The sequence below is a fragment of the Tachyglossus aculeatus genome, chromosome 22 (genome assembly GCF_015852505.1).
Source record: "Tachyglossus aculeatus isolate mTacAcu1 chromosome 22, mTacAcu1.pri, whole genome shotgun sequence".
In the NCBI taxonomy this organism is placed as follows: domain Eukaryota; kingdom Metazoa; phylum Chordata; class Mammalia; order Monotremata; family Tachyglossidae; genus Tachyglossus; species Tachyglossus aculeatus.
The window spans coordinates 58,081,118-58,104,604 of NC_052087.1; the positions used below are offsets into that span (position 1 = coordinate 58,081,118).

Consider the following 23,487-nt stretch of genomic DNA (forward strand, 5'->3'; position numbering starts at 1 on the left):
CCCTCAAGCGAACCCTGTCCAAACTTTGTCAAGAAACACGGGAAAGCTGCTTAAAAATGCTCTCCGTTGGCCTCCTTCGGCATCGCACTCGCCCTTGGGCCAAGTTAGGGCTGAGCCCTTTTGAGCTACTTTATGGACGCTCATTCCTTACTTCTGATTTCCTGATAATAATAATAATGGCATTTATTAAGCGCTTACTATGTGCAAAGCACTGATGCACCCCAAAGTGGGTTGGCCACATGGGCTCACTAGGTAGGACCAACCCAGGATGCCATTCGTGATTACGTTAACAATCGCCTCCCCAAACCAGAGCCCGGGAAATGGCCATCCATCCCCCCAGGAACCCTAGTCCTCCTCCGCAACTGGTCCCCCACTAGCCGCATGGGACTTGGAACCCGATGGGGGGGTCCTCACCGGGTTATCCTCAGCACCCCTTTAGCTGTGAAGCTTTCAGGCTTCAAGAGTTGGGTCCACATTTCGCGAGTTAAACCACGGGAGGAGTTTCATCATCATCATCAATAATCGTATTTATTGATTTATTTATCGTATTTATTATTTATTTCAAGTCGATGACTCGCTACTCCAGCCTCAGGAAGAGGCCACACCTTCCTCGCTCTCCGAGAAGACCACCGAACCCCTGAGGACTTCCCCAATGGACTCAAATGCCTCAGGTGTTACCCCGGAGACCCCGATTCTCTTTCTGTTATTCCAGGAGACAACCTTCTTTGTCCGACCCTTCGCCAAAATCCACAGGAGCAGCATGAACACCCCAGGACCTGAGACTGCCCCACCAGTCGAGACCCCTGTGTGAAGTACTCCTTTCTAAATAACCCCAAGATGAGGCCCTTACAGGACCCCCATTCTTGGATTCCCCTTCGGATTATGGTTCTAGGTTTGGTAAGCGGCCTGCCAAGTGTATGCCTATATGTTTGTACGTATTTATTACTCTATTTATTTATTTATTTTACTTGCACATATTTATTCTATTTATTTTATTCTGTTAATAGGTTTTGTTTTGTTCTCTGTCTCCCCCTTCTAGACTGTGAGCCCACTGTCAGGTAGGGACCGTCTCTATATGTTGCCAACTTGTACTTCCCAAGCGCTTAGTCCAGTGCTCTACACACAGTAAGCGCTCAATAAATACAATTGAACGAATGAAATGAATGAATTATTCCTTTAACTTGGCGGTCCACGCTGCTGGATTTGGCAATTTGACGGGACACCTCAACAAATCTTGCTGGGTTTGTCTTCATTTTCCCGGCCATGGAGGTTCCAACTCCTTCCCCTTTGTGGGTATTCCTTATGACCTTAGTCCCAACTTCTCCGAACCGCACCATTCGCTAACTCCACCTCCAGTACCATCACATCACCTCCAGTCCCTTTGGCACCCCGCTTCCAATTCCCCACGTGTTTCTCATTCTCTAACAAGACCACGGTCCCCCTTTACTGCAACACCACCTGGTATTTTGGTTTATCACCTTCTGCTGTACCCACGACTCCCTCTCGTGTTATCGGCTTTCGCTGTGCCCGCTGTACCCTTGGCTCCTTTTCGTGTTATTGGTTTCCAAGGCACCCGTGACTCCCTTTCATCATCATCATCATCATCAATCGTATTTATTGAGCGCTTACTATGTGCAGAGCACTGTACTAAGCGCTTGGGAAGTACAAATTGGCAACATCTAGAGACAGTCCCTACCCAACAGTGGGCTCACAGTCTAAAAGGGGGAGACAGAGAACAAAACCAAACATACTAACAAAATAAAATAGAATAGATATGTACAAATAAATTAAATAAATAAATAAAAAGAGTAAAAAAAATATGTACAAACATATATACATATATACAGGTGCTGTGGAGAAGGGAGGGAGGTAAGATGGGGGGATGGAGAGGGGGACGAGGGGGAGAGGAAGGAAGGGGCTCAGTCTGGGAAGGCCTCCTGGAGGAGGTGAGCTCTCAGCAGGGCCTTGAAGGGAGGAAGAGAGCTAGCTTGGTGGATGGGCAGAGGGAGGGCATGCCAGGCCCGGGGGATGACGTGGGCTGGGGGTCGATGGCGGGACAGGCGAGAACGAGGTACGGTGAGGAGATCAGCGGTGGAAGAGCGGAGGGTGCGGGCTGGGCTGTGGAAGGAGAGAAGGGAGGTGAGGTAGGAGGGGGCGAGGTGAGGTTTCACTACACCCCCTCCACTGTGACTCCTTCAAGAAGAACAATTCAAGCTCGAGGTCAAACAATGACAGGTCCTCAGAGACATAAGGCGACTCCGAGAACTGATCTTCGAGATCTTCCACCCCGCAGGACCAGCCGGGGACTCTTCCTGGTGGTCCTGGTTGGATTTTTCTTCATGGTCTGGCTGGCTGGGAACCCTCACTAAGGGGTTCCTGAGCCTCCTGCTCCCTGTCCAGTTGCTCATATACATATTGCTCTGTTTGCGCCGTGTTGTTTCTAGGTGCTGTGAGAGAGCGGCAGCTCGCATCCTCCCAACGCGGGCTGGCTATGCACCCCTACCCCTCCATCCCCTGGATGCCACCCGTATGGCCTTCATTTACCCGAAACCAAAGCACCCTTAGGTGACTCACCGCCCCTTCCCAGCTGGAAGCAGTCAGCATCCAGTTCTCCACCCCATCCCCTTAGGAATAAGGGTACACTGTGGTTCAGGGGGGGAATGAGGCCGGCACGCGGGTGAGCGGACAAGAACTGCAGACGGGGCAATGAAGGCGCTAAGCTGGCGAAGTCCAGAATGAAGGAGTGAGCGGATGAGCACCACCACCATTCTGTCCGGCAACAAGTGATACTAGCCTCACGAGGGAGGACAGAGCCAATCCATCATCATCATCATCATCAATCGCATTTATTGAGCGCTTACTATGTGCAGAGCACTGTACTAAGCGCTTGGGAAGTACAAATTGGCAACATATAGAGACAGTCCCTACCCAACAGTGGGCTCACAGTCCAAAAGGGGGAGACAGAGAACAAAACCAAACATACTAACAAAATAAAATAAATAGAATAGATATGTACAAATAAAATAAATAAATAAATAGAGTAAAAAAAATATGTACAAACATATATACATATATACAGGTGCTGTGGGGAAGGGAAGGATGTAAGATGGGGGGGATGGAGAGGGGGACGAGGGGGGGAAGAAGGAAGGGGCTCAGTCTGGGAAGGCCTCTGCCACGAACCCCAGATACAGCTTATAAGCACCCTCCGCTCCTCTGCTGCCACTCACCTCCTCACTGGGCCTCGTTCTCTCCCATCCCGCCGTCAACCCCCGGCCCACGTCCTCCCCCTGGCCTGGAATGCCCCCAATCCCTCTGCCCCTCCGCCAAGCTCGCTCTCTTCCTCCCTTCCAAGCCCTACTGAGAGCTCACCTCCTCCAGAAGGCCTTCCCAGACTGAGCCCCCTCCTTCCTCGGCCCCCCCCCCCCCCCCCCCCCCCCCCCCCCCGCCTTACCTCCTTCCCCTCCCCACAGCACCTGTATATATGTATATATGTTTGTACATATTTATTACTCTATTTATTTTACTTGTACATATTTATTCTGTTTATTTTATTCTGTTCATATGTTTTGTTTCGTTGTCTGTCTCCTCCTTCTAGACTGTGAGCCCACTGTTGGGTAGGGACTGTCTCTATATGTTGCCAACCTGTACTTCCCAAGCACTTAGTCCAGTGCTCTGCACACAGTAAGCACTCAATAAATACAATTGATTGATTGTACTTCCCAAGCACTTAGTACAGTGCTCTGCACACAGTAAGCACTCAATAAATACAATTGAATGAATGAATGAATGAACTCCCGCTGAATGCTCAGGGCTCTCGCCACCCCTAAGGAGCGGAGTCCGCTCCGTGTGCTACACCCAAAAGGACCTAAGTCCAGAACAGTCCTGGGAGGGAAATTGGACGGGATAATAAAAGCTTCCTCGGGAAGGTGATCCTCTGAGTAATTCTTTACTCCCCAACACGACTCCGGTGTTTTGGCCGGCATCAGTAAGCGCTTAATGAATGCCATCATTATTATTACTATTATTAAATACCATCATTAGAGAAGCAGCATGGCTCAGCAGAAAGAGCCCAGGATTGGGAGTCAGAGGTCATGGGCTCAAATCCCGGCTCTGCCAATTGTCAGCTGTGTGACTCTGGGCAAGTCACTTCACTTCTCTGGGACTCAGTTACATCATCTGTAAAATGGGGATTAAAACTGTAAGCCCCACGTGGGACAACCTGATCACCTTGTATCCTCCCCAGCGCTTAGAACAGTGCTCGGCACATAGTAAGCGCTTAACAAATGCCATCATTACTATTATTGTTATCCCAGATCCACCACTTGTCAGCTGTGTGACTTTGGGCGAGTCACTTCATGTCTCTGGGCCTCAGTTACCTCAACTGTCAAATGGGGATGAAGACTGGGAGCCCCACATGGCACAACCTGATCACCTTGTATCCCCCCAGTGCTTAGAGCAGTGCTTTGCACATAGTAAGCACTTAACAAATGCCATTATTATTATCTGTCAAAGGGGGATGAAGACTGTAAGCCCCATACGGGACAACCTGATCACCTTGTATCCTCCCCAGCGCTTAGAACAGTGCTTGGCACATAGTAGGTGCTTAACAAATGCAATCATTATTATTATGATTACCCCAGATCCACCACTTCTCTGCTGTGTGACTTTCAGCAAATCAGTTAACTTCTCTGGGCCTCAGTTACCTCATCTGTCAAAGGGGGATGAAGACTGTGAGCCCCCCATGGGACAACCTGATCACCTTGTATCCTCCCCAGCGCTTAGAACAATCAATCAATCAATCAATCGTATTTATTGAGCACTTACTGTGTGCAGAGCACTGTACTAAGCACTTGGGAAGTACAAGTTGGCAACATATAGAGACAGTCCCTACCCAACAGCGGGCTCACAGTCTAAAAGGGGGAGACAGAGAACAAAACCAAACATACTAACAAAATAAAATAAATAGAATAGATACGTACAAGTAAAATAAATAGAGTAATAAATATGTACAAACATATATACAGGTATATATGGGGGCAGAGCCTGTGCTGCCCCCAGAACAGTGCTGGGCACATAGTAGGCGCTTAACAAATACAATCATTATTATTATGTTTATCCCAGATCCACCACTTGTCTGCTGTGTGACTTTGGGCAAATCACTTAACTTCTCTGGGCCTCAGTTACCTCATCTGTCAAAGGGGGATGAAGACTGGGAGCCCCCCGTGGGACAACCTGATCACCTTGTATCCTCCCCAGTGCTTAGAACAGTGCTTGGCACATAGTAGGCGCTTAACAAATACAATCATTATTATTATGATTATCCCAGATCCACCACTTGTCTGCTGTGTGACTTGGGGCAAATCACTTAACTTCTCTGGGCCTCATCTGTCAAATCAATCAATCGTATTTATTGAGTGCTTACTGTGTGCAGCGCACTGTACTAAGCGCTTGGGAAGTACAAGTTGGCAACACATAGAGATGGTCCGTACCCAACAGTGGGCTCACAGTCTAGAAGGGGGAGACAGAGAACAAAACAAAACATATTAACAAAACAAAATAAAAAGAATAGATATGTACAAGTATAATAAATAAATAGAGTAATAAATCCATACAAACATATATACATATATCCAGGTGCTGTGGGGAAGGGAAGGAGGTAAGGCGTGAGGGATAGAGAGGGGGAAGAGGGGGAGAGGAAGGGGGATGAAGACTGTGAGCCCCCCGTGGGACAAGCTGATCACCTTGTATCCTCCCCAGCGCTTAGAACAGTGCTTGGCACATAGTAGGCGCTTAACAAATACAATCATTATGATGATGATTATCCCAGATCCACCACTTGTCCGCTGTGTGACTTTGGGCAAGTCACTTAACTTCTCCGGGCCTCGTCTGTCAAAGGGGGATGAAGACTGTGAGCCCCCCATGGGACAACCTGATCACCTTGTATCCTCCCCAGCGCTTAGAACAGTGCTTGGCACATAGTAAGCGCTTAATAAATGCCATCATGATGATGATGATGATGATGACCTGCCCGGCCGGCCCGCCCCCAGCCGACACACAGGTGCCCGCCCCGGGGCGGGGACTCCCGACTAGTCCTTCCCAAGTGCTCTGCCCCCGGTGAGCGCTCAGTAAGTAGGACTGAATGAATGAATCCCCGGTCCGGGGACGTCGTCGAAGCCGTGGGCCATGAGGGCAAAAGAGGAGGAGGAGGAAGAGGAGGAGGAGGGGGAGAGAGGAAGAGGAGGCCGGGACCCCCCAAGCCGGGAGGGGAGCGGTGAGGACGCCCGGCACCAACCCATCAAAGCTGTCATCGTCGGAGACGGGGCCTGCGGAAAGACCTCCCTGCTCATGGTCATGGCCCAGGGAAAATTCCCCCAGGTAATAATAATCAATCAATCAATCAATCGTATTTATTGAGCGCTTACTGTGTTCAGAGCACTGGACTAAGCGCTTGGGAAGTACAAATTGGCAACACATAGAGACAGTCCCTACCCAACAGTGGGCTCACAGTCTAAGAGGGGGAGACAGAGAACAGAACCAAACATACCAACAAAATAAAATAAATAGGATAGAAATGTACAAGTAAAATAAATAAATAAACAGAGTGATAAATATGTACAACCATATATACATATATACAGGTGCTGTGGGGAAGGGAGGGAGGTAAGATGGGGGGGGATGGAGAGGGGGACGAGGGGGAGAGGAAGGAAGGGGCTCAGTCTGGGAAGGCCTCCTGGAGGAGGTGAGCTCGCAGCAGGGCCTTGAAGGCCCTGTATATATGTATATATGGTTGTACATATTTATTACTCTATTTATTTATTTATTTTACTTGTACATTTCTATCCTACTTATTTTATTTTGTTGGTATGTTTGGTTCTGTTCTCTGTCTCCCCCTTTTAGACTGTGAGCCCACTGTTGGGTAGGGACTGTCTCTATGTGATGCCAATTTGTACTTCCCAAGCGCTTAGTACAGTGCTCTGCACATAGTAAGCGCTCAATAAATACGATTGATTGATTGATTGATTGATTGAAGGGAGGAAGAGAGCTGGCTTGGCGGAGGGGCAGCGGGATTGGGGGCATTCCGGGCCCGGGGGAGGACGTGGGCCGGGGGTCGACGGCGGGACAGGCGAGAACGAGGTACAGTGAGGAAAGACTATGTGGCGGCGGTGGGATTCGAACCCACGCCCCCGGAGAGACTGGAGCCTAAATCCAGCGCCTTAGACCGCTCGGCCACGCTACCAGCAGATAAATAATCAGAAGAATAACAATAATAAGAGTGGCATTTGTACTTTGAGAATTTGTAATTTGAGAAAGAGCACGGGCTTCGGAGTCAGAGGTCAGGGGTTCGAATCCCGGCTCCGCCACTTGTCAGCTGTGGGGCCCTGGGCAAGCCACTTCACTTCTCCGGGCCTCAGTCACCTCATCTGTAAAATGGGGATTGACTGTGAGCCCCACGTGGGACAACCTGATCACCCTGTATCCCCCAGCGCTTAGAACAGTGCTTTGCACATAGTAAGCGCTTAATAAATGCCGTTATTAGTATTGTTACTTCCCAAGCGCTTAGTCCAGTGCTCTGCACACAGTAAGTGCTCCATAAATACGATTTTTTTAGATTGTGAGCCCACTGTGGGGTAGGGACTGTCCCTAGATGTTGTCAACTTGGATTTCCCAAGCGCTTAGTCCAGTGCTCTGCACACAGGAAGCGCTCAATAAATACAATTGATTGATTGATTGATTGTTAAGCGCTTACTGTAGGGACCATCTGTATATGTTGCCAACTTGTACTTCCGAAGTGCTTAGTCCAGTGCTCTGCACACAGTAGGCGCTCGATAAATATGATTGATGATGATGCCGAGCACTGTGCTAAGCGCTGGGGAGGATACAAGGCCAGCAGGTTGCCCCCCGGGGGGCTCACAGGCTTCATCCCCATTGTACAGATAATAATAATAATAATGATGGCATTCATTCATTCATTCATTCATTCAATCGTATTGATTGAGCGCTTCCTGTGTGCAGAGCACTGGACTAAGCGCTTGGGAAGTCCAAGTTGGCAACCTAGAGAGACGGTCCCTGCCCAACAGTGGGCTCATTCATTCATTCAATCGTATTTATTGAGCGCTTACTGTGTGCAGAGCACTGGACTGAGCGCTTGGGAAGTACAAGTTGGCAACCTAGAGAGACGGTCAATCAATCAATCAATCAATCGTATTTATTGAGCACTTACTGTGTGCAGAGCACTGGACTGAGCGCTTGGGAAGTCCAAGTTGGCAACCTAGAGAGACGGTCCCTGCCCAACAGTGGGCTCACAGTCTAGAAGCGCCTTGTTAAGTGCTTACTATGTGCAAAGCACTGTTCTAAGCGCTGGGGAGGTGACAAGGTGATCAGGTTGTCCCCCAGGGGTTCACAGTCTTCATCCCCATTTGACAGATGAGGGAACTGAGGCACAGAGAATAATAATAATAATAATGGTATTTGTTAAGCGCTTACTATGTGCAAAGCACTGTTCTGAGCGCTGGGGAGGTGACAAGGTGATCAGGTTGTCCCACGGGGGGCTCACAGTCTTCATCCCCATTTGACAGATGAGGGAACTGAGGCACAGAGAATAATAATAATAATAATGGTTTTTGTTAAGCGCTTACTATGTGCAAAGCACTGTTCTAAGCGCTGGGGAAGTGACAAGGTGATCAGGTTGTCCCACGGGGGGCTCACAGCCTTCATCCCCATTTGACAGATGAGGGAACTGAGGCACAGAGAATAATAATAATAATAATGGTATTTGTTCAGCGCTTACTATGTGCAAAGCACTATTCTAAGCACTGGGGAGGTGACAAGGTGATCGGGTTGTCCCACGGGGGGCTCACAGTCTTCATTCCCATTTGACAGATGAGGGAACTGAGGCACAGAGAATAATAATAATAATAATGGTATTTGTTAAGCGCTTACTCTGTGCAAAGCACTGTTCTAAGCGCTGGGAAGGTGACAAGGTGATCAGGTTGTCCCACGGGGGGCTCACAGCCTTCATCCCCATTTGACAGATGAGGGAACTGAGGCACAGAGAATAATAATAATAATAATGGTATTTGTTAAGCGCTCAGTACGGTTCACGGCACTCAGTAAGCGCCCAGTAAATAGCATCATCCATAGCAGACTGTCAGCAGGACTGAAGCATTGGATCACAGTCACCGGGATATGCTTAAATGGTATACGCTTTGTATATGTTGCCAACTTGTACTTCCCAAGCGCTTAGTACAGTGCTCTGCACACAGTAAGCGCTCAATAAATACGATTGATGATACGCTTGGGGGATATGGTGCACACTCACTGGCATCAGCGGTTAGAACAGGGCTTGGCACATAGTAAGCGCTTAACAAATACCATCATTATTATTATTGGGGAAGCAGCGTGGCTCAGAGGAAAGAGCCCGGTCGTGGGTTCTAATCCCGGCTCTGCCACTTGTCAGCTGTGTGACTTTGGGCAAGTCACCTCACTTCTCTGGACCTCGGTTCCCTCATCTGTAAAATGGGGGTTAAGACTGTGAGCCCCATGTGGGACAACCTGATCACTTCGTATCCTCCCCAGCGCTTAGAACAGTGTTTTGCACATAGTAAGCGCTTAACAAATACCATCATTATTATTATTATTATTATTATTATTATTATTATTATTGATGAGGGTCTATGCACACTGATGAGTGCTCTGAGTCAGAATCCAATTAATGTGGTTGGTGCTTCTCTCTGACTCTTAATACAGTGGTCTGCACATAGTAAGCGCTCAATAAATACCACTGATTAAGTGCCAGTGAGGGGCCCCATGCATTCATTCATTCATTCAATTGTATTTATTGAGCGCTTACTGTGTGCAGAGCACTGTACTAAGCGCTTGGGAAGTACAAGTTGGCAACATATAGAGACAGTCCCTACCCAACAATGGGCTCACAGTTAAGCGCTTACTATGTGCAAAGCACTGTTCTAAGCGCTGGGGGGGATACAAGGTGATCAGCTTGTCCCCCGTGGGGCTCACAGTCTTAATCCCCATTTTCCAGATGAGGGAACTGAGGCCCAGAGAAGTTAAGTGATACAGCTGACAAGCAGCAGAGCACAGGATTAGAACCCATGACCTCTGACTGCCAAGCCCGTGCTCTTTCCACTGAGCCACATTCATTCATTCAATCGTATTTATTGAGCGCTTACTGTGTGCAGAGCACTGGACTAAGCGCTTGGGAAGGACAAGTTGGCACCTTATAGAGATCACTAATCAATCAACAGTATCTATTCAGTGCTTCCTATGTGCAGAACGCTGTACTAAGCGCTTGGGCGAGTGCAATCAATCGATCAATCGTATTTATTGAGCGCTTACTGTGTGCAGAGCACTGGACTAAGCGCTTGGGAAGGACAAGTTGGCACCATATAGAGATCACTAATCAATCAACAGTATCGATTCAGTGCTTCCTATGCGCAGAACGCTGTACTAAGCGCTTGGGCGAGTGCAATCAATCAATCAGTCGTATTTATTGAGTGCTTACTGTGTGCAGAGCACTGGACTAAGCGCTTGGGAAGGACAAGTTGGCACCATATAGAGATCACTAATCAATCAACAGTATCTATTCAGTGCTTACTATGCGCAGAACGCTGTACTAAGCGCTTGGGCGAGTGCAATCAATCAATCAGTCGTATTTATTGAGCGCTTACTGTGTGCAGAGCACTGGACTAAGCGCTTGGGAAGGACAAGTTGGCACCATATAGAGATCACTAATCAAGCAACAGTATCTATTCAGTGCTTCCTATGCGCAGAACGCTGTACTAAGCGCTTGGGCAAGTGCAATCAATCAATCGATCAATCGTATTTATTGAGCGCTTACTGTGTGCAGAGCACTGGACTAAGCGCTTGGGAAGGACAAGTTGGCACCATATAGAGATCACTAATCAATCAACAGTATCTATTCAGTGCTTCCTATGCGCAGAACGCTGTACTAAGCGCTTGGGCGAGTGCACTCAATTAATCAATCGTATTTATTGAGCGCTTACTGTGTGCAGAGCACTGGACTAAGCGCTTGGGAAGGACAAGTTGGCACCATATAGGGATTACTAATCAATCAACAGTATCTATTCAGTGCTTCCTATGCGCAGAACGCTGTACTAAGCGCTTGGGCGAGTGCAATCAATCGATCAATCGTATTTATTGAGCGCTTACTGTGTGCAGAGCACTGGACTAAGCGCTTGGGAAGGACAAGTTGGCACCTTATAGAGATCACTAATCAATCAACAGTATCTATTCAGTGCTTCCTATGCGCAGAACGCTGTACTAAGCGCTTGGGCGAGTGCAATCAATCAATCAATCGTATTTATTGAGCGCTTACTGTGTGCAGAGCACTGGACTAAGCGCTTGGGAAGGACAAGTTGGCACCTTATAGAGATCACTAATCAATCAACAGTATCTATTCAGTGCTTCCTATGCGCAGAACACTGTACTAAGCGCTTGTGCGAGTGCAATCAATCGATCAATCGTATTTATTGAGCGCTCACTGTGTGCAGAGCACTGGACTAAGCGCTTGGGAAGGACAAGTTGGCACCATATAGAGATCACTAATCAATCAACAGTATCTATTCAGTGCTACCTATGCGCAGCGTGGCTCAATGGAAAGAGCCCGGGCTTTGGAGTCAGAGGTCACGGGTTCAAATCCCGGCTCCGCCAACTGTCCGCTGTGTGACTTTGGGCAAGTCACTTCACTTCTCTATGCCTCAGTTACCTCATCTTTAAAATGGGGATTAAGACTGTGAGCCCCCCCCCGTGGGACAACCTGATCACTTTGTAACCTCCCCAGCGCTTAGAACAGTGCTTTGCACAGAGTAAGTGCTTAATAAGTGCCATTATTATTATTATTATTATTGGGCGAGTGCAATCAATCGATCAGTCGTATTTATTGAGCGCTTACTGTGTGCAGAGCACTGGACTAAGCGCTTGGGAAGGACAAGTTGGCACCTTATAGAGATCACTAATCAATCGACAGTATCTATTCAGTGCTTACTACGCGCAGAACGCTGTACTAAGCGCTTGGGCGAGTGCAATAATCAATCAATCGTATTTATTGAGCGCCTACTGTGTACAGAGCACTGGACTGTGCAACAAACTTATCAGACACGTTGTACACACCAGGAAATACCAAGAGCATGAATACATCCTTCCATAAACACACCCACAGAGGCCCTGACAGTCTCACGCAACAACCCGGACAGGACTGGTTTAGACGCAGAAACGCCCAAACAGTGTCTCATTGCCCTGCCCACAAGCCTTCTGATTCCTTGTCCATAGGTGAATCACTGGAGCAGTTGGCCCCAGGGAGGATTATTGCCCATTTGTACTTCCGCAGCGCTTAGTCCAGTGCTCTGCACGCCGTAAGCGCTCAATAAATACGACTGAGTGAACGAATGAATCAATGAATCAATCAATCAATCGTATTTATTGAGCGCTTACTGTGTGCAGAGCACTGGACTAAGCGCTTGGGAAGTACAAATTGGCAACACATAGAGACGGTCCCTGCCCAACAGTGGGCTCACGGTCTAAAAGGGGGAGACAGAGAACAGAATCAAACATACCAACAAAATAAAATAAATAGGATAGATATGTACAAGTAAAATAAATAAATAAATAAATAGAGTAATAAATATGTATGTACATACATATGTACATACATACATACGTCCCACGGGGGGCTCACAGTCTTCATCCCCATTTTACAGATGAGGGAACTGAGGCCCAGACTGAGCCCCTTCCTTCCTCTCCCCCTCCTTCCCCTCCCCATTCATTCATTCATTCAATCGTATTTTTTTTAATATGGTATTTATTAAGCGCTTGCTATGTGCCAAGCACTGCTCTAAGCGCTGGGGGGATACAAGGTGATCAGGTTGGCCCACGTGGGGCTCCCAGTCTTCATCCCCATTTTACGGATGGGGGAACTGAGGCTCTGAGAATCAATCAATCAATCAATCGTATTTATTGAGCGCTTACTGTGTGCAGAGCACTGGACTAAGCGCTTGGGAAGTACAAGTTGGCAACATCTAGAGACGGTCCCTACCCACCAGTGGGCTCCCAGTCTAAAAGGGGGAGACAGAGAAGGGAACCAAACATACTAACAAAATAAAATAAATAGGATAGATATGTACAAGTAAAATAAATAAATAAATAAATAGAGTAATAAATATGTATATACATACATATGTACATACATACATATGTCCCACGGGGGGCTCACAGTCTTCATTCCCATTTTACAGATGAGGGAACTGAGGCCCAGACTGAGCCCCTTCCTTCCTCCCCCCCTCCTTCCCCTCCCCATTCATTCATTCATTCAATCGTATTTCTTTTATATGGTATTTCTTAAGCGCTTACTATGAGCAAAGCACTGTTCTAAGCGCTGGGGGGATACAAGGTGATCAAGTTGTCCCACGTGGGGCTCCCAGTCTTCATCCCCATTTTACAGATGGGGGGACTGAGGCTCTGAGAAGTGAAGTGACTTGCCCAAGGTCACACAGCAGACACGTGGCGGAGTCGGGATTCGAACCCATAACCTCTGACTCCAAAGCCCGGGCTCTTTCCACTGAGCCACGTTGCTTCTTGATTGAGCGCTTCTTTATTGAGCGCTTACTGTGGGCAGAGCACTGTACTAAGCGCTTAGGAAGTACAAGTTGGCAACATCTAGAGACGATCCCTACCCAACAGCGGGCTCACGGTCTAGAAGACTGTGACAGCACCTGTATATATAATAATAATAATAATAATAATAATAATAATAATAATAGCATTTGTTAAGCGCTTACTATGTGCAAAGCACTGTTCTAAGCGCTGGGGTAGATACAAGGTGTGCAGGCTGTCCCACGTGGGGCTCGCAGTCGTAATCCCCATTTTACAGATGAGGTAACTGAGGCTCAGAGAAGTGAAGTGACTTGCCCGAGGTCACACAGCAGACATGTGGCGGAGCCGGGATTCGAACCCATGACCTCTGACTCCAAAGCCCGGGCTCTTTCCACTGAGCCATGCTGCTTCAGTGTTTGTACATATTTATTACTCTATTTATTTTACTTGTACATATTTACTATTCTATTTATTTTATTTTGTTAATATGTTTTGTTTTGTTGTCTGTCTCTCCCTTCTGGACTGTGAGCCCACTGTTGGGTAGGGACCGTCTCTCTATGTTGCCAACTTGTACTTAATAAATGCCATCATTATTATTATTATTATTATTATTATTATTACTTCCCAAGCGCTTAGTACAGTGCTCTGCACACAGTAAGCGCTCAATAAATACGATTGATTGATTGATTGAGCCTGCTGTTGCGTAGGGACCGTCTCTAGATGTTGCCAACTTGTACTTCCCAAGCGCTTAGTACAGTGCTCTGCACACAGTAAGCGCTCAATAAATACGATTGATTGATTGACTGATTGAGCCTGCTGTTGGGTAGGGACTGTCTCTATATGTTGCCAACTTCTACTTCCCAAGCGCTTAGTACAGTGCTCTGTACAAAGTAAGCGCTCAAAAATATACGATTGATTGATTGATTTATTGAGCCTGCTGTTGGGTAGGGACCGTCTCTATATGTTGCCAACTTGTACTTCCCAAGCGCTTCGTACAGTGCTCTGCACACAGTAAGCGCTCAATAAATACGATTGATTGATTGACTGATTGAGCCTGCTGTTGGGTAGGGACCGTCTCTATATGTTGCCAACTTCTACTTCCCAAGCGCTTAGTACAGTGCTCTGCACAAAGTAAGCACTCAATAAATAGGATTGATTGATTGATTGATTGATTGAGCCTGCTGTTGGGTAGGGACCGTCTCTATATGTTGCCAACTTCTACTTCCCAAGCGCTTAGTACAGTGCTCTGCACACAGTAAGCGCTCAATAAATACGATTGAATGAAGTGACTCGCCCAAGGTCACACAGCAGACATGTGGCGAAGCTGGGATTAGAACCCACGACCTCTGACTCCCAAGCCTGGGACTCCCAGTTAACAATAATAATAATAATAATAATAATAATGGTATTTGTTAAGCGCTTACTATGCACCAGGCACTGGAGAAGCAGCATGGCTCAGTGGAAAGAGCCCGGGCTTTGGAGTCAGAGGTCACGGGTTCAAATCTCGGCTCCGCCACTTGTCAGCTGGGTGATTTTGGGCAAGTCACTTCACTTCTCTGGGCCTTAGTTACCTCATCTGGAAAATGGGGATGAAGACTGTGAGCCCCCCGTGGGACAACCTCATCACCTTGTAACCTCCCCAGCACCTAGAACAGTGCTTTGCACATAGTAAGCGCTTAATAAATGCTATCATTATTATTATTATTATTATTATTAATCAGCGCTGTGAGCCCACTGTTGGGTAGGGACTGTCTCTATGTGTTGCCAACTTGTACTTCCCAAGCGCTTAGTACAGTGCTCTGCACACAGTAAGCGCTCAATAAATACGATTGAGGATGATGATGACGAGGTGGATACAAGCGAATTGGGTTGGACACAGTCCCTGTCATCATCATCATCATCATCAATCGTATTTATTGAGCGCTTACTATGTGCAGAGCACTGTACTAAGCGCTTGGGAAGTACAAATTGGCAACATAGAGAGACAGTCCCTACCCAACAGTGGGCTCACAGTCTAAAAGTCCCACAACGGGGCTCACAGTCTTAATCCCCATTTTACAGATGAGATAACTGAGGCACAGGGAAGTGAAGTGACTTGCCCGAGGTCACACAGGCAGACAAGTGGTGGAGCTGGGATTAGAACCCATGACCTTAAGACTCTCTGGCTGATGTGCTACCACTCCACCACGCTGCTTTAATTCCTTGGACATTTGTGCGTGTACATGGGTGTGGGGGGGGACACATGCACGCATGTACACACACACACTAAGAAATATAATAATTATAATATTATATATCATATAATATTATATATTATATAATATTATATATGCTATAATGATATAATAATGTATTATTATTAGTCTATTATTAATATATTATTATTAGTCTATTATTATTAGTCTATTATTATTAATCTATTATTATTAGTCTATTATTAATAATCTATTATTATCAGTCTATTATTATTAGTCTATTATTAGTATTATTAGCCTTCTAGACTGTGAGCCCACTGTTGAGTAGGGACCGTCTCTATATGTTGCCAACTTGTACTTCCCAAGCGCTTAGTACGGTGCTCTGCACACAATAAGCGCTCAGTAAATACAGTTGAATGAATTAATGAATAATAATGGCATTTATTAAGCGTTTACTATGTGCCAAGCACTGTTCTAAGCACTGGGGGGATACAAGGTAATCAGGTTGTCCCACAGGGGGCTCAGTCTCAATCCCCATTTTCCAGATGAGGTAATTGAGGCCCAGAGAAGTGAAGTGAGTTGCTTGGTACAGTGATCTGCACACAGTAAGCGCTCAATAAATACGATTGAATGGATTAATGAATAATAATGGCATTTATTAAGTGCTTACTCTGTGCCAAGCACTGTTCTAAGCACTGGGGGGATACAAGGTAATCAGGTTGTCCCACATGGGGCTCATAGTCTTAATCCCCATTTTCCAGATGAGGTAACTGAGGCCCAGAGAAGTGAAGTGACTTGCTTGGTACAGTACTCTGCACACAGTAAGCGCTCAATAAATACGATTGAATGGATTAATGAATAATAGTGGCATTTATTAAGTGCTTACTATGTGCCAAGCACTGTTCTAAGCACTGGGGGGGATACAAGGTAATCAGGTTGTCCCACATGGGGCTCATAGTCTTAATCCCCATTTTCCAGATGAGGGAACTGAGGCACAGAGAAGTTAATAATAATAATAGTAATGATAGCATTTATTAAGCGCTTACTATGTGCAAAGCACTGTTCTAAGCGCTGGAGAGGTTACAAGGTGATCAGGTTGTCCCACGGGGGGGCTCACGGTCTTCATCCCCATTTTCCAGATGAGGGAACTGAGGCCCGGAGAAGTGAAGTGACTTGGCCAGAGTCACCCAGCTGACAAGTGGCAGAGGCGGGATTAGAACCCACAACCGGGCTCTTTCCCCCTCTCCATCCCCCCATCTTACCTCCTTCCCTTCCCCACAGCACCTGTATATATGTATATATGTTTGTACATATTTATTACTCTTTTTATTTATTTATTTTACTTGTCCATATCTATTCTATTTATTTTATTTTGTTATGTTTGGTTTTGTTCTCTGTCTCCCCCTTTTAGACTGTGAGCCCACTGTTGGGTAGGGACTGTCTCTATCTGTTGCCAACTTGGACTTCCCAAGCGCTTAGTCCAGTGCTCTGCACACAGTAAGCGCTCAATAAATACGATTGATTGATTGATTGATTTCCTCTGAGCCACGCTGCTTCTTATAGCCCTTCTGCACTTCCCAAAGAATGGAATTGGGGGTGGGAAGAATCTAGGATAAATCATCCCCCTGCCAGAATCCTTCCCCCTCGAACCTCAGTTTCCCTACCTCAACTTTGGGGTCCCCTCCCCATCTCTGGGCCCAGGCCCCCACATTTCCTGGGAGAGAATGAGAGGTAGCCACATAATAATAAGAATAATAATAATAATAATAATAATAATAATAATAGCATTTATTAAGCGCTTACTACATGCAAAGCACTGTTCTAAGCCCTGTGGATGTTAATAATAATAATAATGATGGCATTTATTAAGCGCTTACTACATGCAAAGCACTGTTCTAAGCCCTAGGGATGTTAATAATAATAATAATGATGGCATTTATTAAGCGCTTACTATGTGCAAAGCACTGTTCTAAGCCCTGGGGATGTTAATAATAATAATAATGATGGCATTTATTAAGCACTTACTACATGCAAAGCACTGTTCTAAGCCCTAGGGATGTTAATAATAATAATAATGATGGCATTTATTAAGCGCTTACTCTGTGCAAAGCACTGTTCTAAGCGCTGGGGAGGTTACAAGGCAATCAGGTTGTCCCACGGGGGGCTCACAGTCTTCATCCCCATTTTCCAGATGAGGGAACTGAGGCCCAGAGCAGTGAAGTGACTTGCCCAAAGTCACCCAGCTGTCAATTGGCGGAGCTGGGATTTGAACCCATGACCTCTGACTCCAAAGCCCGGGCTCTTTCCACCGAGCCACGCTGCTTCTGTAACAAGGTTACAAGGGGATCAGGTTGTCCCACGGGGGGCTCACAGTTTTAATCCCCATTTTCCAGATGAGGTAACTGAGGCCCAGAGAAGTGACTTGCCCGCAGTCACACAACTGACAAGTGGCAGAGCCGGGATTTGAACCCATGACCTCTAACTCCAAAGCCCAGGCTCTTTCCACTGAGCCACGCTGCTTCTCACACCCAAGCTGCTCCAGGGCTGTGCTGGGGGAAGATGGATTGGGACCACAGCCACACTGGAGATGATTTGGGGGTGGAGGGGTGTACCAACCTAATAATAATAATAATAATAATAATAATAATAATAATAATGGCATTTATTAAGCACTTACTATGTGCAAAGCACCGCTCTAAGCGCTGGGGGAGATACAAGGTGATCAGGTTGTCCCACGGGGGGGCTCACAGTCTTCATCCCCATTTTCCAGATGAGGTAACTGAGGCCCAGAGAAGTGACTGGCCCGAAGTCACACAACTGACAAGTGGCAGAGGCAGGATTTGAACCCATGACCTCTGACTCCAAAGCCCGGGCTCTTTCCACTGAGCCACGCTGCTTCTCACACCCCACCTGCTCCAGGGGCTGTGCTGGGGGAAGATGGATTGGGACCACAGCCACACTGGAGATGATTTGGGGGTGGAGGGGTGTCCCAACCCAATAATAATAATAATAATAATAATAATAATAATGTCTCTATATGTTGCCAATTTGTACTTCCCAAGCGCTTAGTACAGTGCTCTGCACATAGTAGGCGCTCAATAAATATAATTAATGATGATGATGATGATAATGGCATTTATTAAGCACTTACTATGTGCAAAGCACTGTTTTAAGCGGTGGGGAGGTTACAAGGTGATCAGGTTGTCCCACGGGGGGCTCACAGTCTTCATCCCCATTTTACAAATGAGGGAACTGAGGCTCTGAGAAGTGAAGTGACTTGCCCCAGGTCACACAGCAGACATGTGGCAGAGCCGGGATTCGAACCCATGACCTCGGACTCCAAAGCCCGGGCTCTTTCCACTGAGCCACGCTGCTCCTCTAAATAAATAGAATAGATAGGTACAAGATACAAGGTGATCAGGTTGTCCCACGGGGGGGGGCTCACAGTCTTCATCCCCATTTTCCAGGTGAGGGAACTGAGGCCCAGAGCAGTGAAGTGACTGGCCCAAAGTCACCCAGCTGACAAGTGGCAGAGGTGGGATTCGAACCCATGACCTCGGACTCCAAAGCCCGGGCTCTTTCCACTGAGCCACGCTGCTTCTCACCCCCATCCCACCTCTTTCCCCCTTGCTTCCCACAGGCTCTTGCTCTGCTATTTATTTATTTTTATTAATAACTGTCTCCCCCTCTAGACTGTAAGCTCATTGTGAGCAGGGAATGTCTGTTTATTGTTATATTGTAATAATAATAATAACAATAATAATAGTAATAATAATAATGTTGGCATTTGTTCATTCATTCATTCACTCAATCGTATTTATTGAGCGCTTACTGTGTGCAGAGCACTGCACTAAGCGCTCGGGAAGTACAGAGAAGCAGCGTGGCTCAGTGGAAAAGAGCACAGGCTTTGGAGTCAGAGGTCATGGGTTCAAATCCCGCCTCCGCCAATTGTCAGCTGTGTGATTGTGGGCAAGTCACTTCACTTCTCTGGGCCTCAGTTCCCTCATCTGTAAAATGGGGATGAAGATTGTGAGCCCCCCGTGGGACAACCTGATCACCTTGTAACCTCCCCAGCGCTTAGTACAGTGCTTTGCGCATAGTAAGCGCTTAATAAATGCTATTATTATATTATCATTATTACAAGTCGGCAACATAGAAAGACGGTCCCTACCCAACAATGGGCTCACAGTTAAGCGCTTACTATGTGCCAAGCACTGTTCTAAGCGCTGGGGGGGATACAAGGCGATCGGGTTGTCCCACGTGGGGCTCACAGGCTTCATCCCCATTTTCCAGATGAGGTCACTGAGGCGCAGAGAAGTGACTTGCCCAAAGTCACACAGCTGACAGTTCACTTAACTTCTCTGTGCCTCAGTTACCCTATCTGTACAATGGGGATTAAGACTGTAATAAGACTGTAGTAGGCGCTTAATAAAATGCTATCATTATTATCATTATATGCGGAGCAGGGATTAGAACCCATGACCTTTGACTCCTAAACCCGGGCTCTTTCCACTGAGCCACGCTGCTTCTCTATTGTCCAGTGCTCTGCACACAGTAAGCGCTCAATAAATACGATTGAATGAATGAATAAATAAGACCGAATGAATGAATAGTGTCCAAGAGCTGATCACCCACCCCTCCTGCCAATCAATCAATCGGTGGTATTTATTGAATGCCTACTGTGTGACTGGGCAAGTCGCTTAACTTCTCTGTGCCTCAGTGGCCTCATCTGTAAAATGGGGATGAAGACTGTGAGCCCCCCAGTGGGACAACCTGATCACCTTGTAACCTCCCCAGCGCTTAGAACAGTGCTTGGCACATAGTAAGCGCTTAATAAATGCCATCATTATTATTATTACTGTATGCAGGGCCCTGGGCTAAACGCTCAGGAGAGTTGGTAGACACTTTCCCTGCCCACTGTGAGCTTATTCATTCATTCATTCAGTCGTATTTATTGAGCGCTTACTGTGTGCAGAGCACTGTACTAAGCGCTTGGGAAGTCCAAGTTGGCAACATATAGAGACGGACCCTACCCAACAATGGGCTCACAGTCTAGAAGCTGGTACCCTGCCCTGGTAATAATAATAATAATAATAATATTAATAATAATAATAATAATAATAATAATGGCACTCTAAAAGCTTCAGCGCTTAGAACAGTGCTTTGCACATATTAAGCGCTCAATAAATGCCATCTTCATCATCATTTTACAGATGAGGTAACTGAGGCGCAGAGAATAATTATAATAATAATAATGGCATTTTTTAAGCGCTTACTATGTGCAAAGCACTGTTCTAAGCGCTGGAGGGGGATACAAGGTGATGAGGTTGTCCCACGGGGGGCTCACGGTCTTCACCCCCATTTTACAGATGAGGTAACAGGCGCAGAGAATAATAATAATAATAATAATGGCATTTTTTAAGCGCTTACTATGTGCAAAGCACTGTTCTAAGCGCTGGAGGGGGATACAAGGTGATCAGGCTGTCCCACGGGGGGCTCACAGTCTTCATCCCCATTTTACAGATGAGGTAACTGAGAAGCAGAGAATAATAATAATAATAATGGCATTTTTTAAGCGCTTACTATGTGCAAAGCACTGTGCTAAGCGCTGGAGGGGGATACAAGGTGATCAGGTTGTCCCACGGGGGGCTCACAGTCTTCATCCCCATTTTACAGATGAGGTAACTGAGGCGCAGAGAATAATAATAATAATAATAATGGCATTTTTTAAGCGCTTACTATGTGCAAAGCACTGTTCTAAGCGCTGGAGGGGGATACAAGGTGATCAGGTTGTCCCACGGGGGGCTCACAGTCTTCACCCCCATTTTACAGATGAGGAACTGAGGCGCAGAGAATAATAATAATAATAATGATGATGGCATTTTTTAAGCGCTTACTATGTGCAAAGCACTGTTCTAAGCGCTGGAGGGGGATACAAGGCGACCAGGTTGTCCCACGTGGGGCTCACACTCTTCATCCCCATTTTACAGATGAGGTAACTGAGAAGCAGAGAATAATAATAATAATAATGGCATTTTTTAAGTGCTTACTATGTGCAAAGAACTGTTCTAAGCGCTGGAGGGGGATACTAGGTGATCAGGTTGTCCCACGGGGGGCTCACAGTCTTCATCCCCATTTTACAGATGAGGTAACTGAGGCACAGAGAATAATAATAATAATAATAATGGCATTTTTTAAGCGCTTACTATATGCAAAGCACTGTTCAAAGCGCTGGAGGGGGATACAAGGTGATCAGGTTGTCCCACGGGGGGCTCACAGTCTTCATCCCCATTTTACAGATGAGGTAACTGAGGCACAGAGAATAATAATAATAATAATAATACTAATGGCATTTATTAAGCGCTTACTATGTGCAAAGCACTGTTCTAAGCGCTGGAGGGGGATACAAGGTGATCAGGTTGTCCCATGGGGGGCTCACAGCCTTAATCCCCATTTTCCAGATGAGGGAACTGAGGCGCAGAGAAGTGAAGTGACTTGCCCAAGGTCACACAGCTGACAACTGGTGGAGCCGGGATTTGAACCCACGACCTCTGACTCCCAAGCCCGGGCTCTTTCCACCGAGCCACGCTGCTTCTGCCCTGGTGCTCAGGCCCCCTCCCCAGGCCTCATTTCAGGCCACTGAGGCACCAGGGGGTTGGCGGGGGGGTCTCTTAGCCTGCCCTTTATTCTATTTATTTTCTTTTGTTAGTATGTTTGGTTTTGTTCTCCGTCTCCCCCTTTTAGACTGTGAGCCCACCGTTGGGTGGGGACCGTCTCTAGATGTTGCCAATTTGGACTTCCCAAGCGCTTAGTACAGTGCTCTGCACACAGCAGGCGCTCAATAAATACGATTGATTGATTGATTGCCCTCGCCACAGCTGGAGGATGGGGGAGGGCACCCCAACACCCGCCCTCAGCGCCCACTCCAGACCTGTGCCCCACTCCCAGCACCCGCCCAAGGTCCTCTGTGTCGGTCAATCGTACTTATTGAGCGCTTCCTGTATGCAGAGCACTGTACTAAGCGCTTGGGAGAGTACAATAGACCAATATAACAGACACATTCCCTGCCCACAGCGAGCTTCCAGTCTAGACGGGGAGACGGACGTGAAGAGATCAGGGATCCAGCGCTTAGAAGCAGCGTGGCTCAGTGGAAAGGGCCCGGCCTTGGGAGTCAGAGGTCGTGGGTTCGAATCCCAGCTCTTCCGCTTGTCAGCTGGGTGACTTTGGGCGAGTCACTTCACTTCTCTGGGCCTCAGTTCCCTCATCTGGAAAATGGGGATTAAGATTGTGAGCCCCACGTGGGACCACCTGATCACCTTGTATCCTCCCTGGCGCTTAGAACAGTGCTTTGCACGTAGTAAGCGCTTAACAAATACCAAAATTATTAGTATTATTATTACTAGAACAGTGCTTTACGCATAGTAAGCACTTAATAAATGCCATTATTATTATTACTAAGACTGAGCCCCACATGGGACAACCTGACGATTATGGATATAATAATAATAATAATAATAGTGATGGCATTTTTTAAGCGCTTACTATGTGCAAAGCACTCTTCTAAGCGCTGGGGAGGTTACAAAGTGATCAGGTTGTTCCACGGGGGGCTCACAGTCTTCATCCTCATTTTACAGATGATCCCTACAAATGGGTAGGAACCACCTCT

At 46.8% G+C, this 23,487-nt stretch overlaps 1 protein-coding gene and 1 non-coding gene across 2 annotated transcripts in view; one reads left to right on the forward strand and one right to left on the reverse strand.

Moving 5' to 3' along the window:
• The first annotated feature begins 2,228 nt into the window (after positions 1-2,228).
• The window catches only part of RHOD (ras homolog family member D), a 48,472-nt gene continuing 27,213 nt past the window's right edge, over positions 2,229-23,487 (forward strand). Inside the window, exons 1-2 of the mRNA XM_038765391.1 lie at positions 2,229-2,342; positions 6,277-6,375. Of these exons, the coding sequence (XP_038621319.1) occupies positions 2,229-2,342; positions 6,277-6,375 (213 nt within the window). The remainder of the gene's footprint in view (positions 2,343-6,276; positions 6,376-23,487) is intronic.
• On the reverse strand, positions 7,156-7,237 carry TRNAL-UAG. Its single transcript has one exon. It is a non-coding gene; the product is annotated as a tRNA-Leu (tRNA).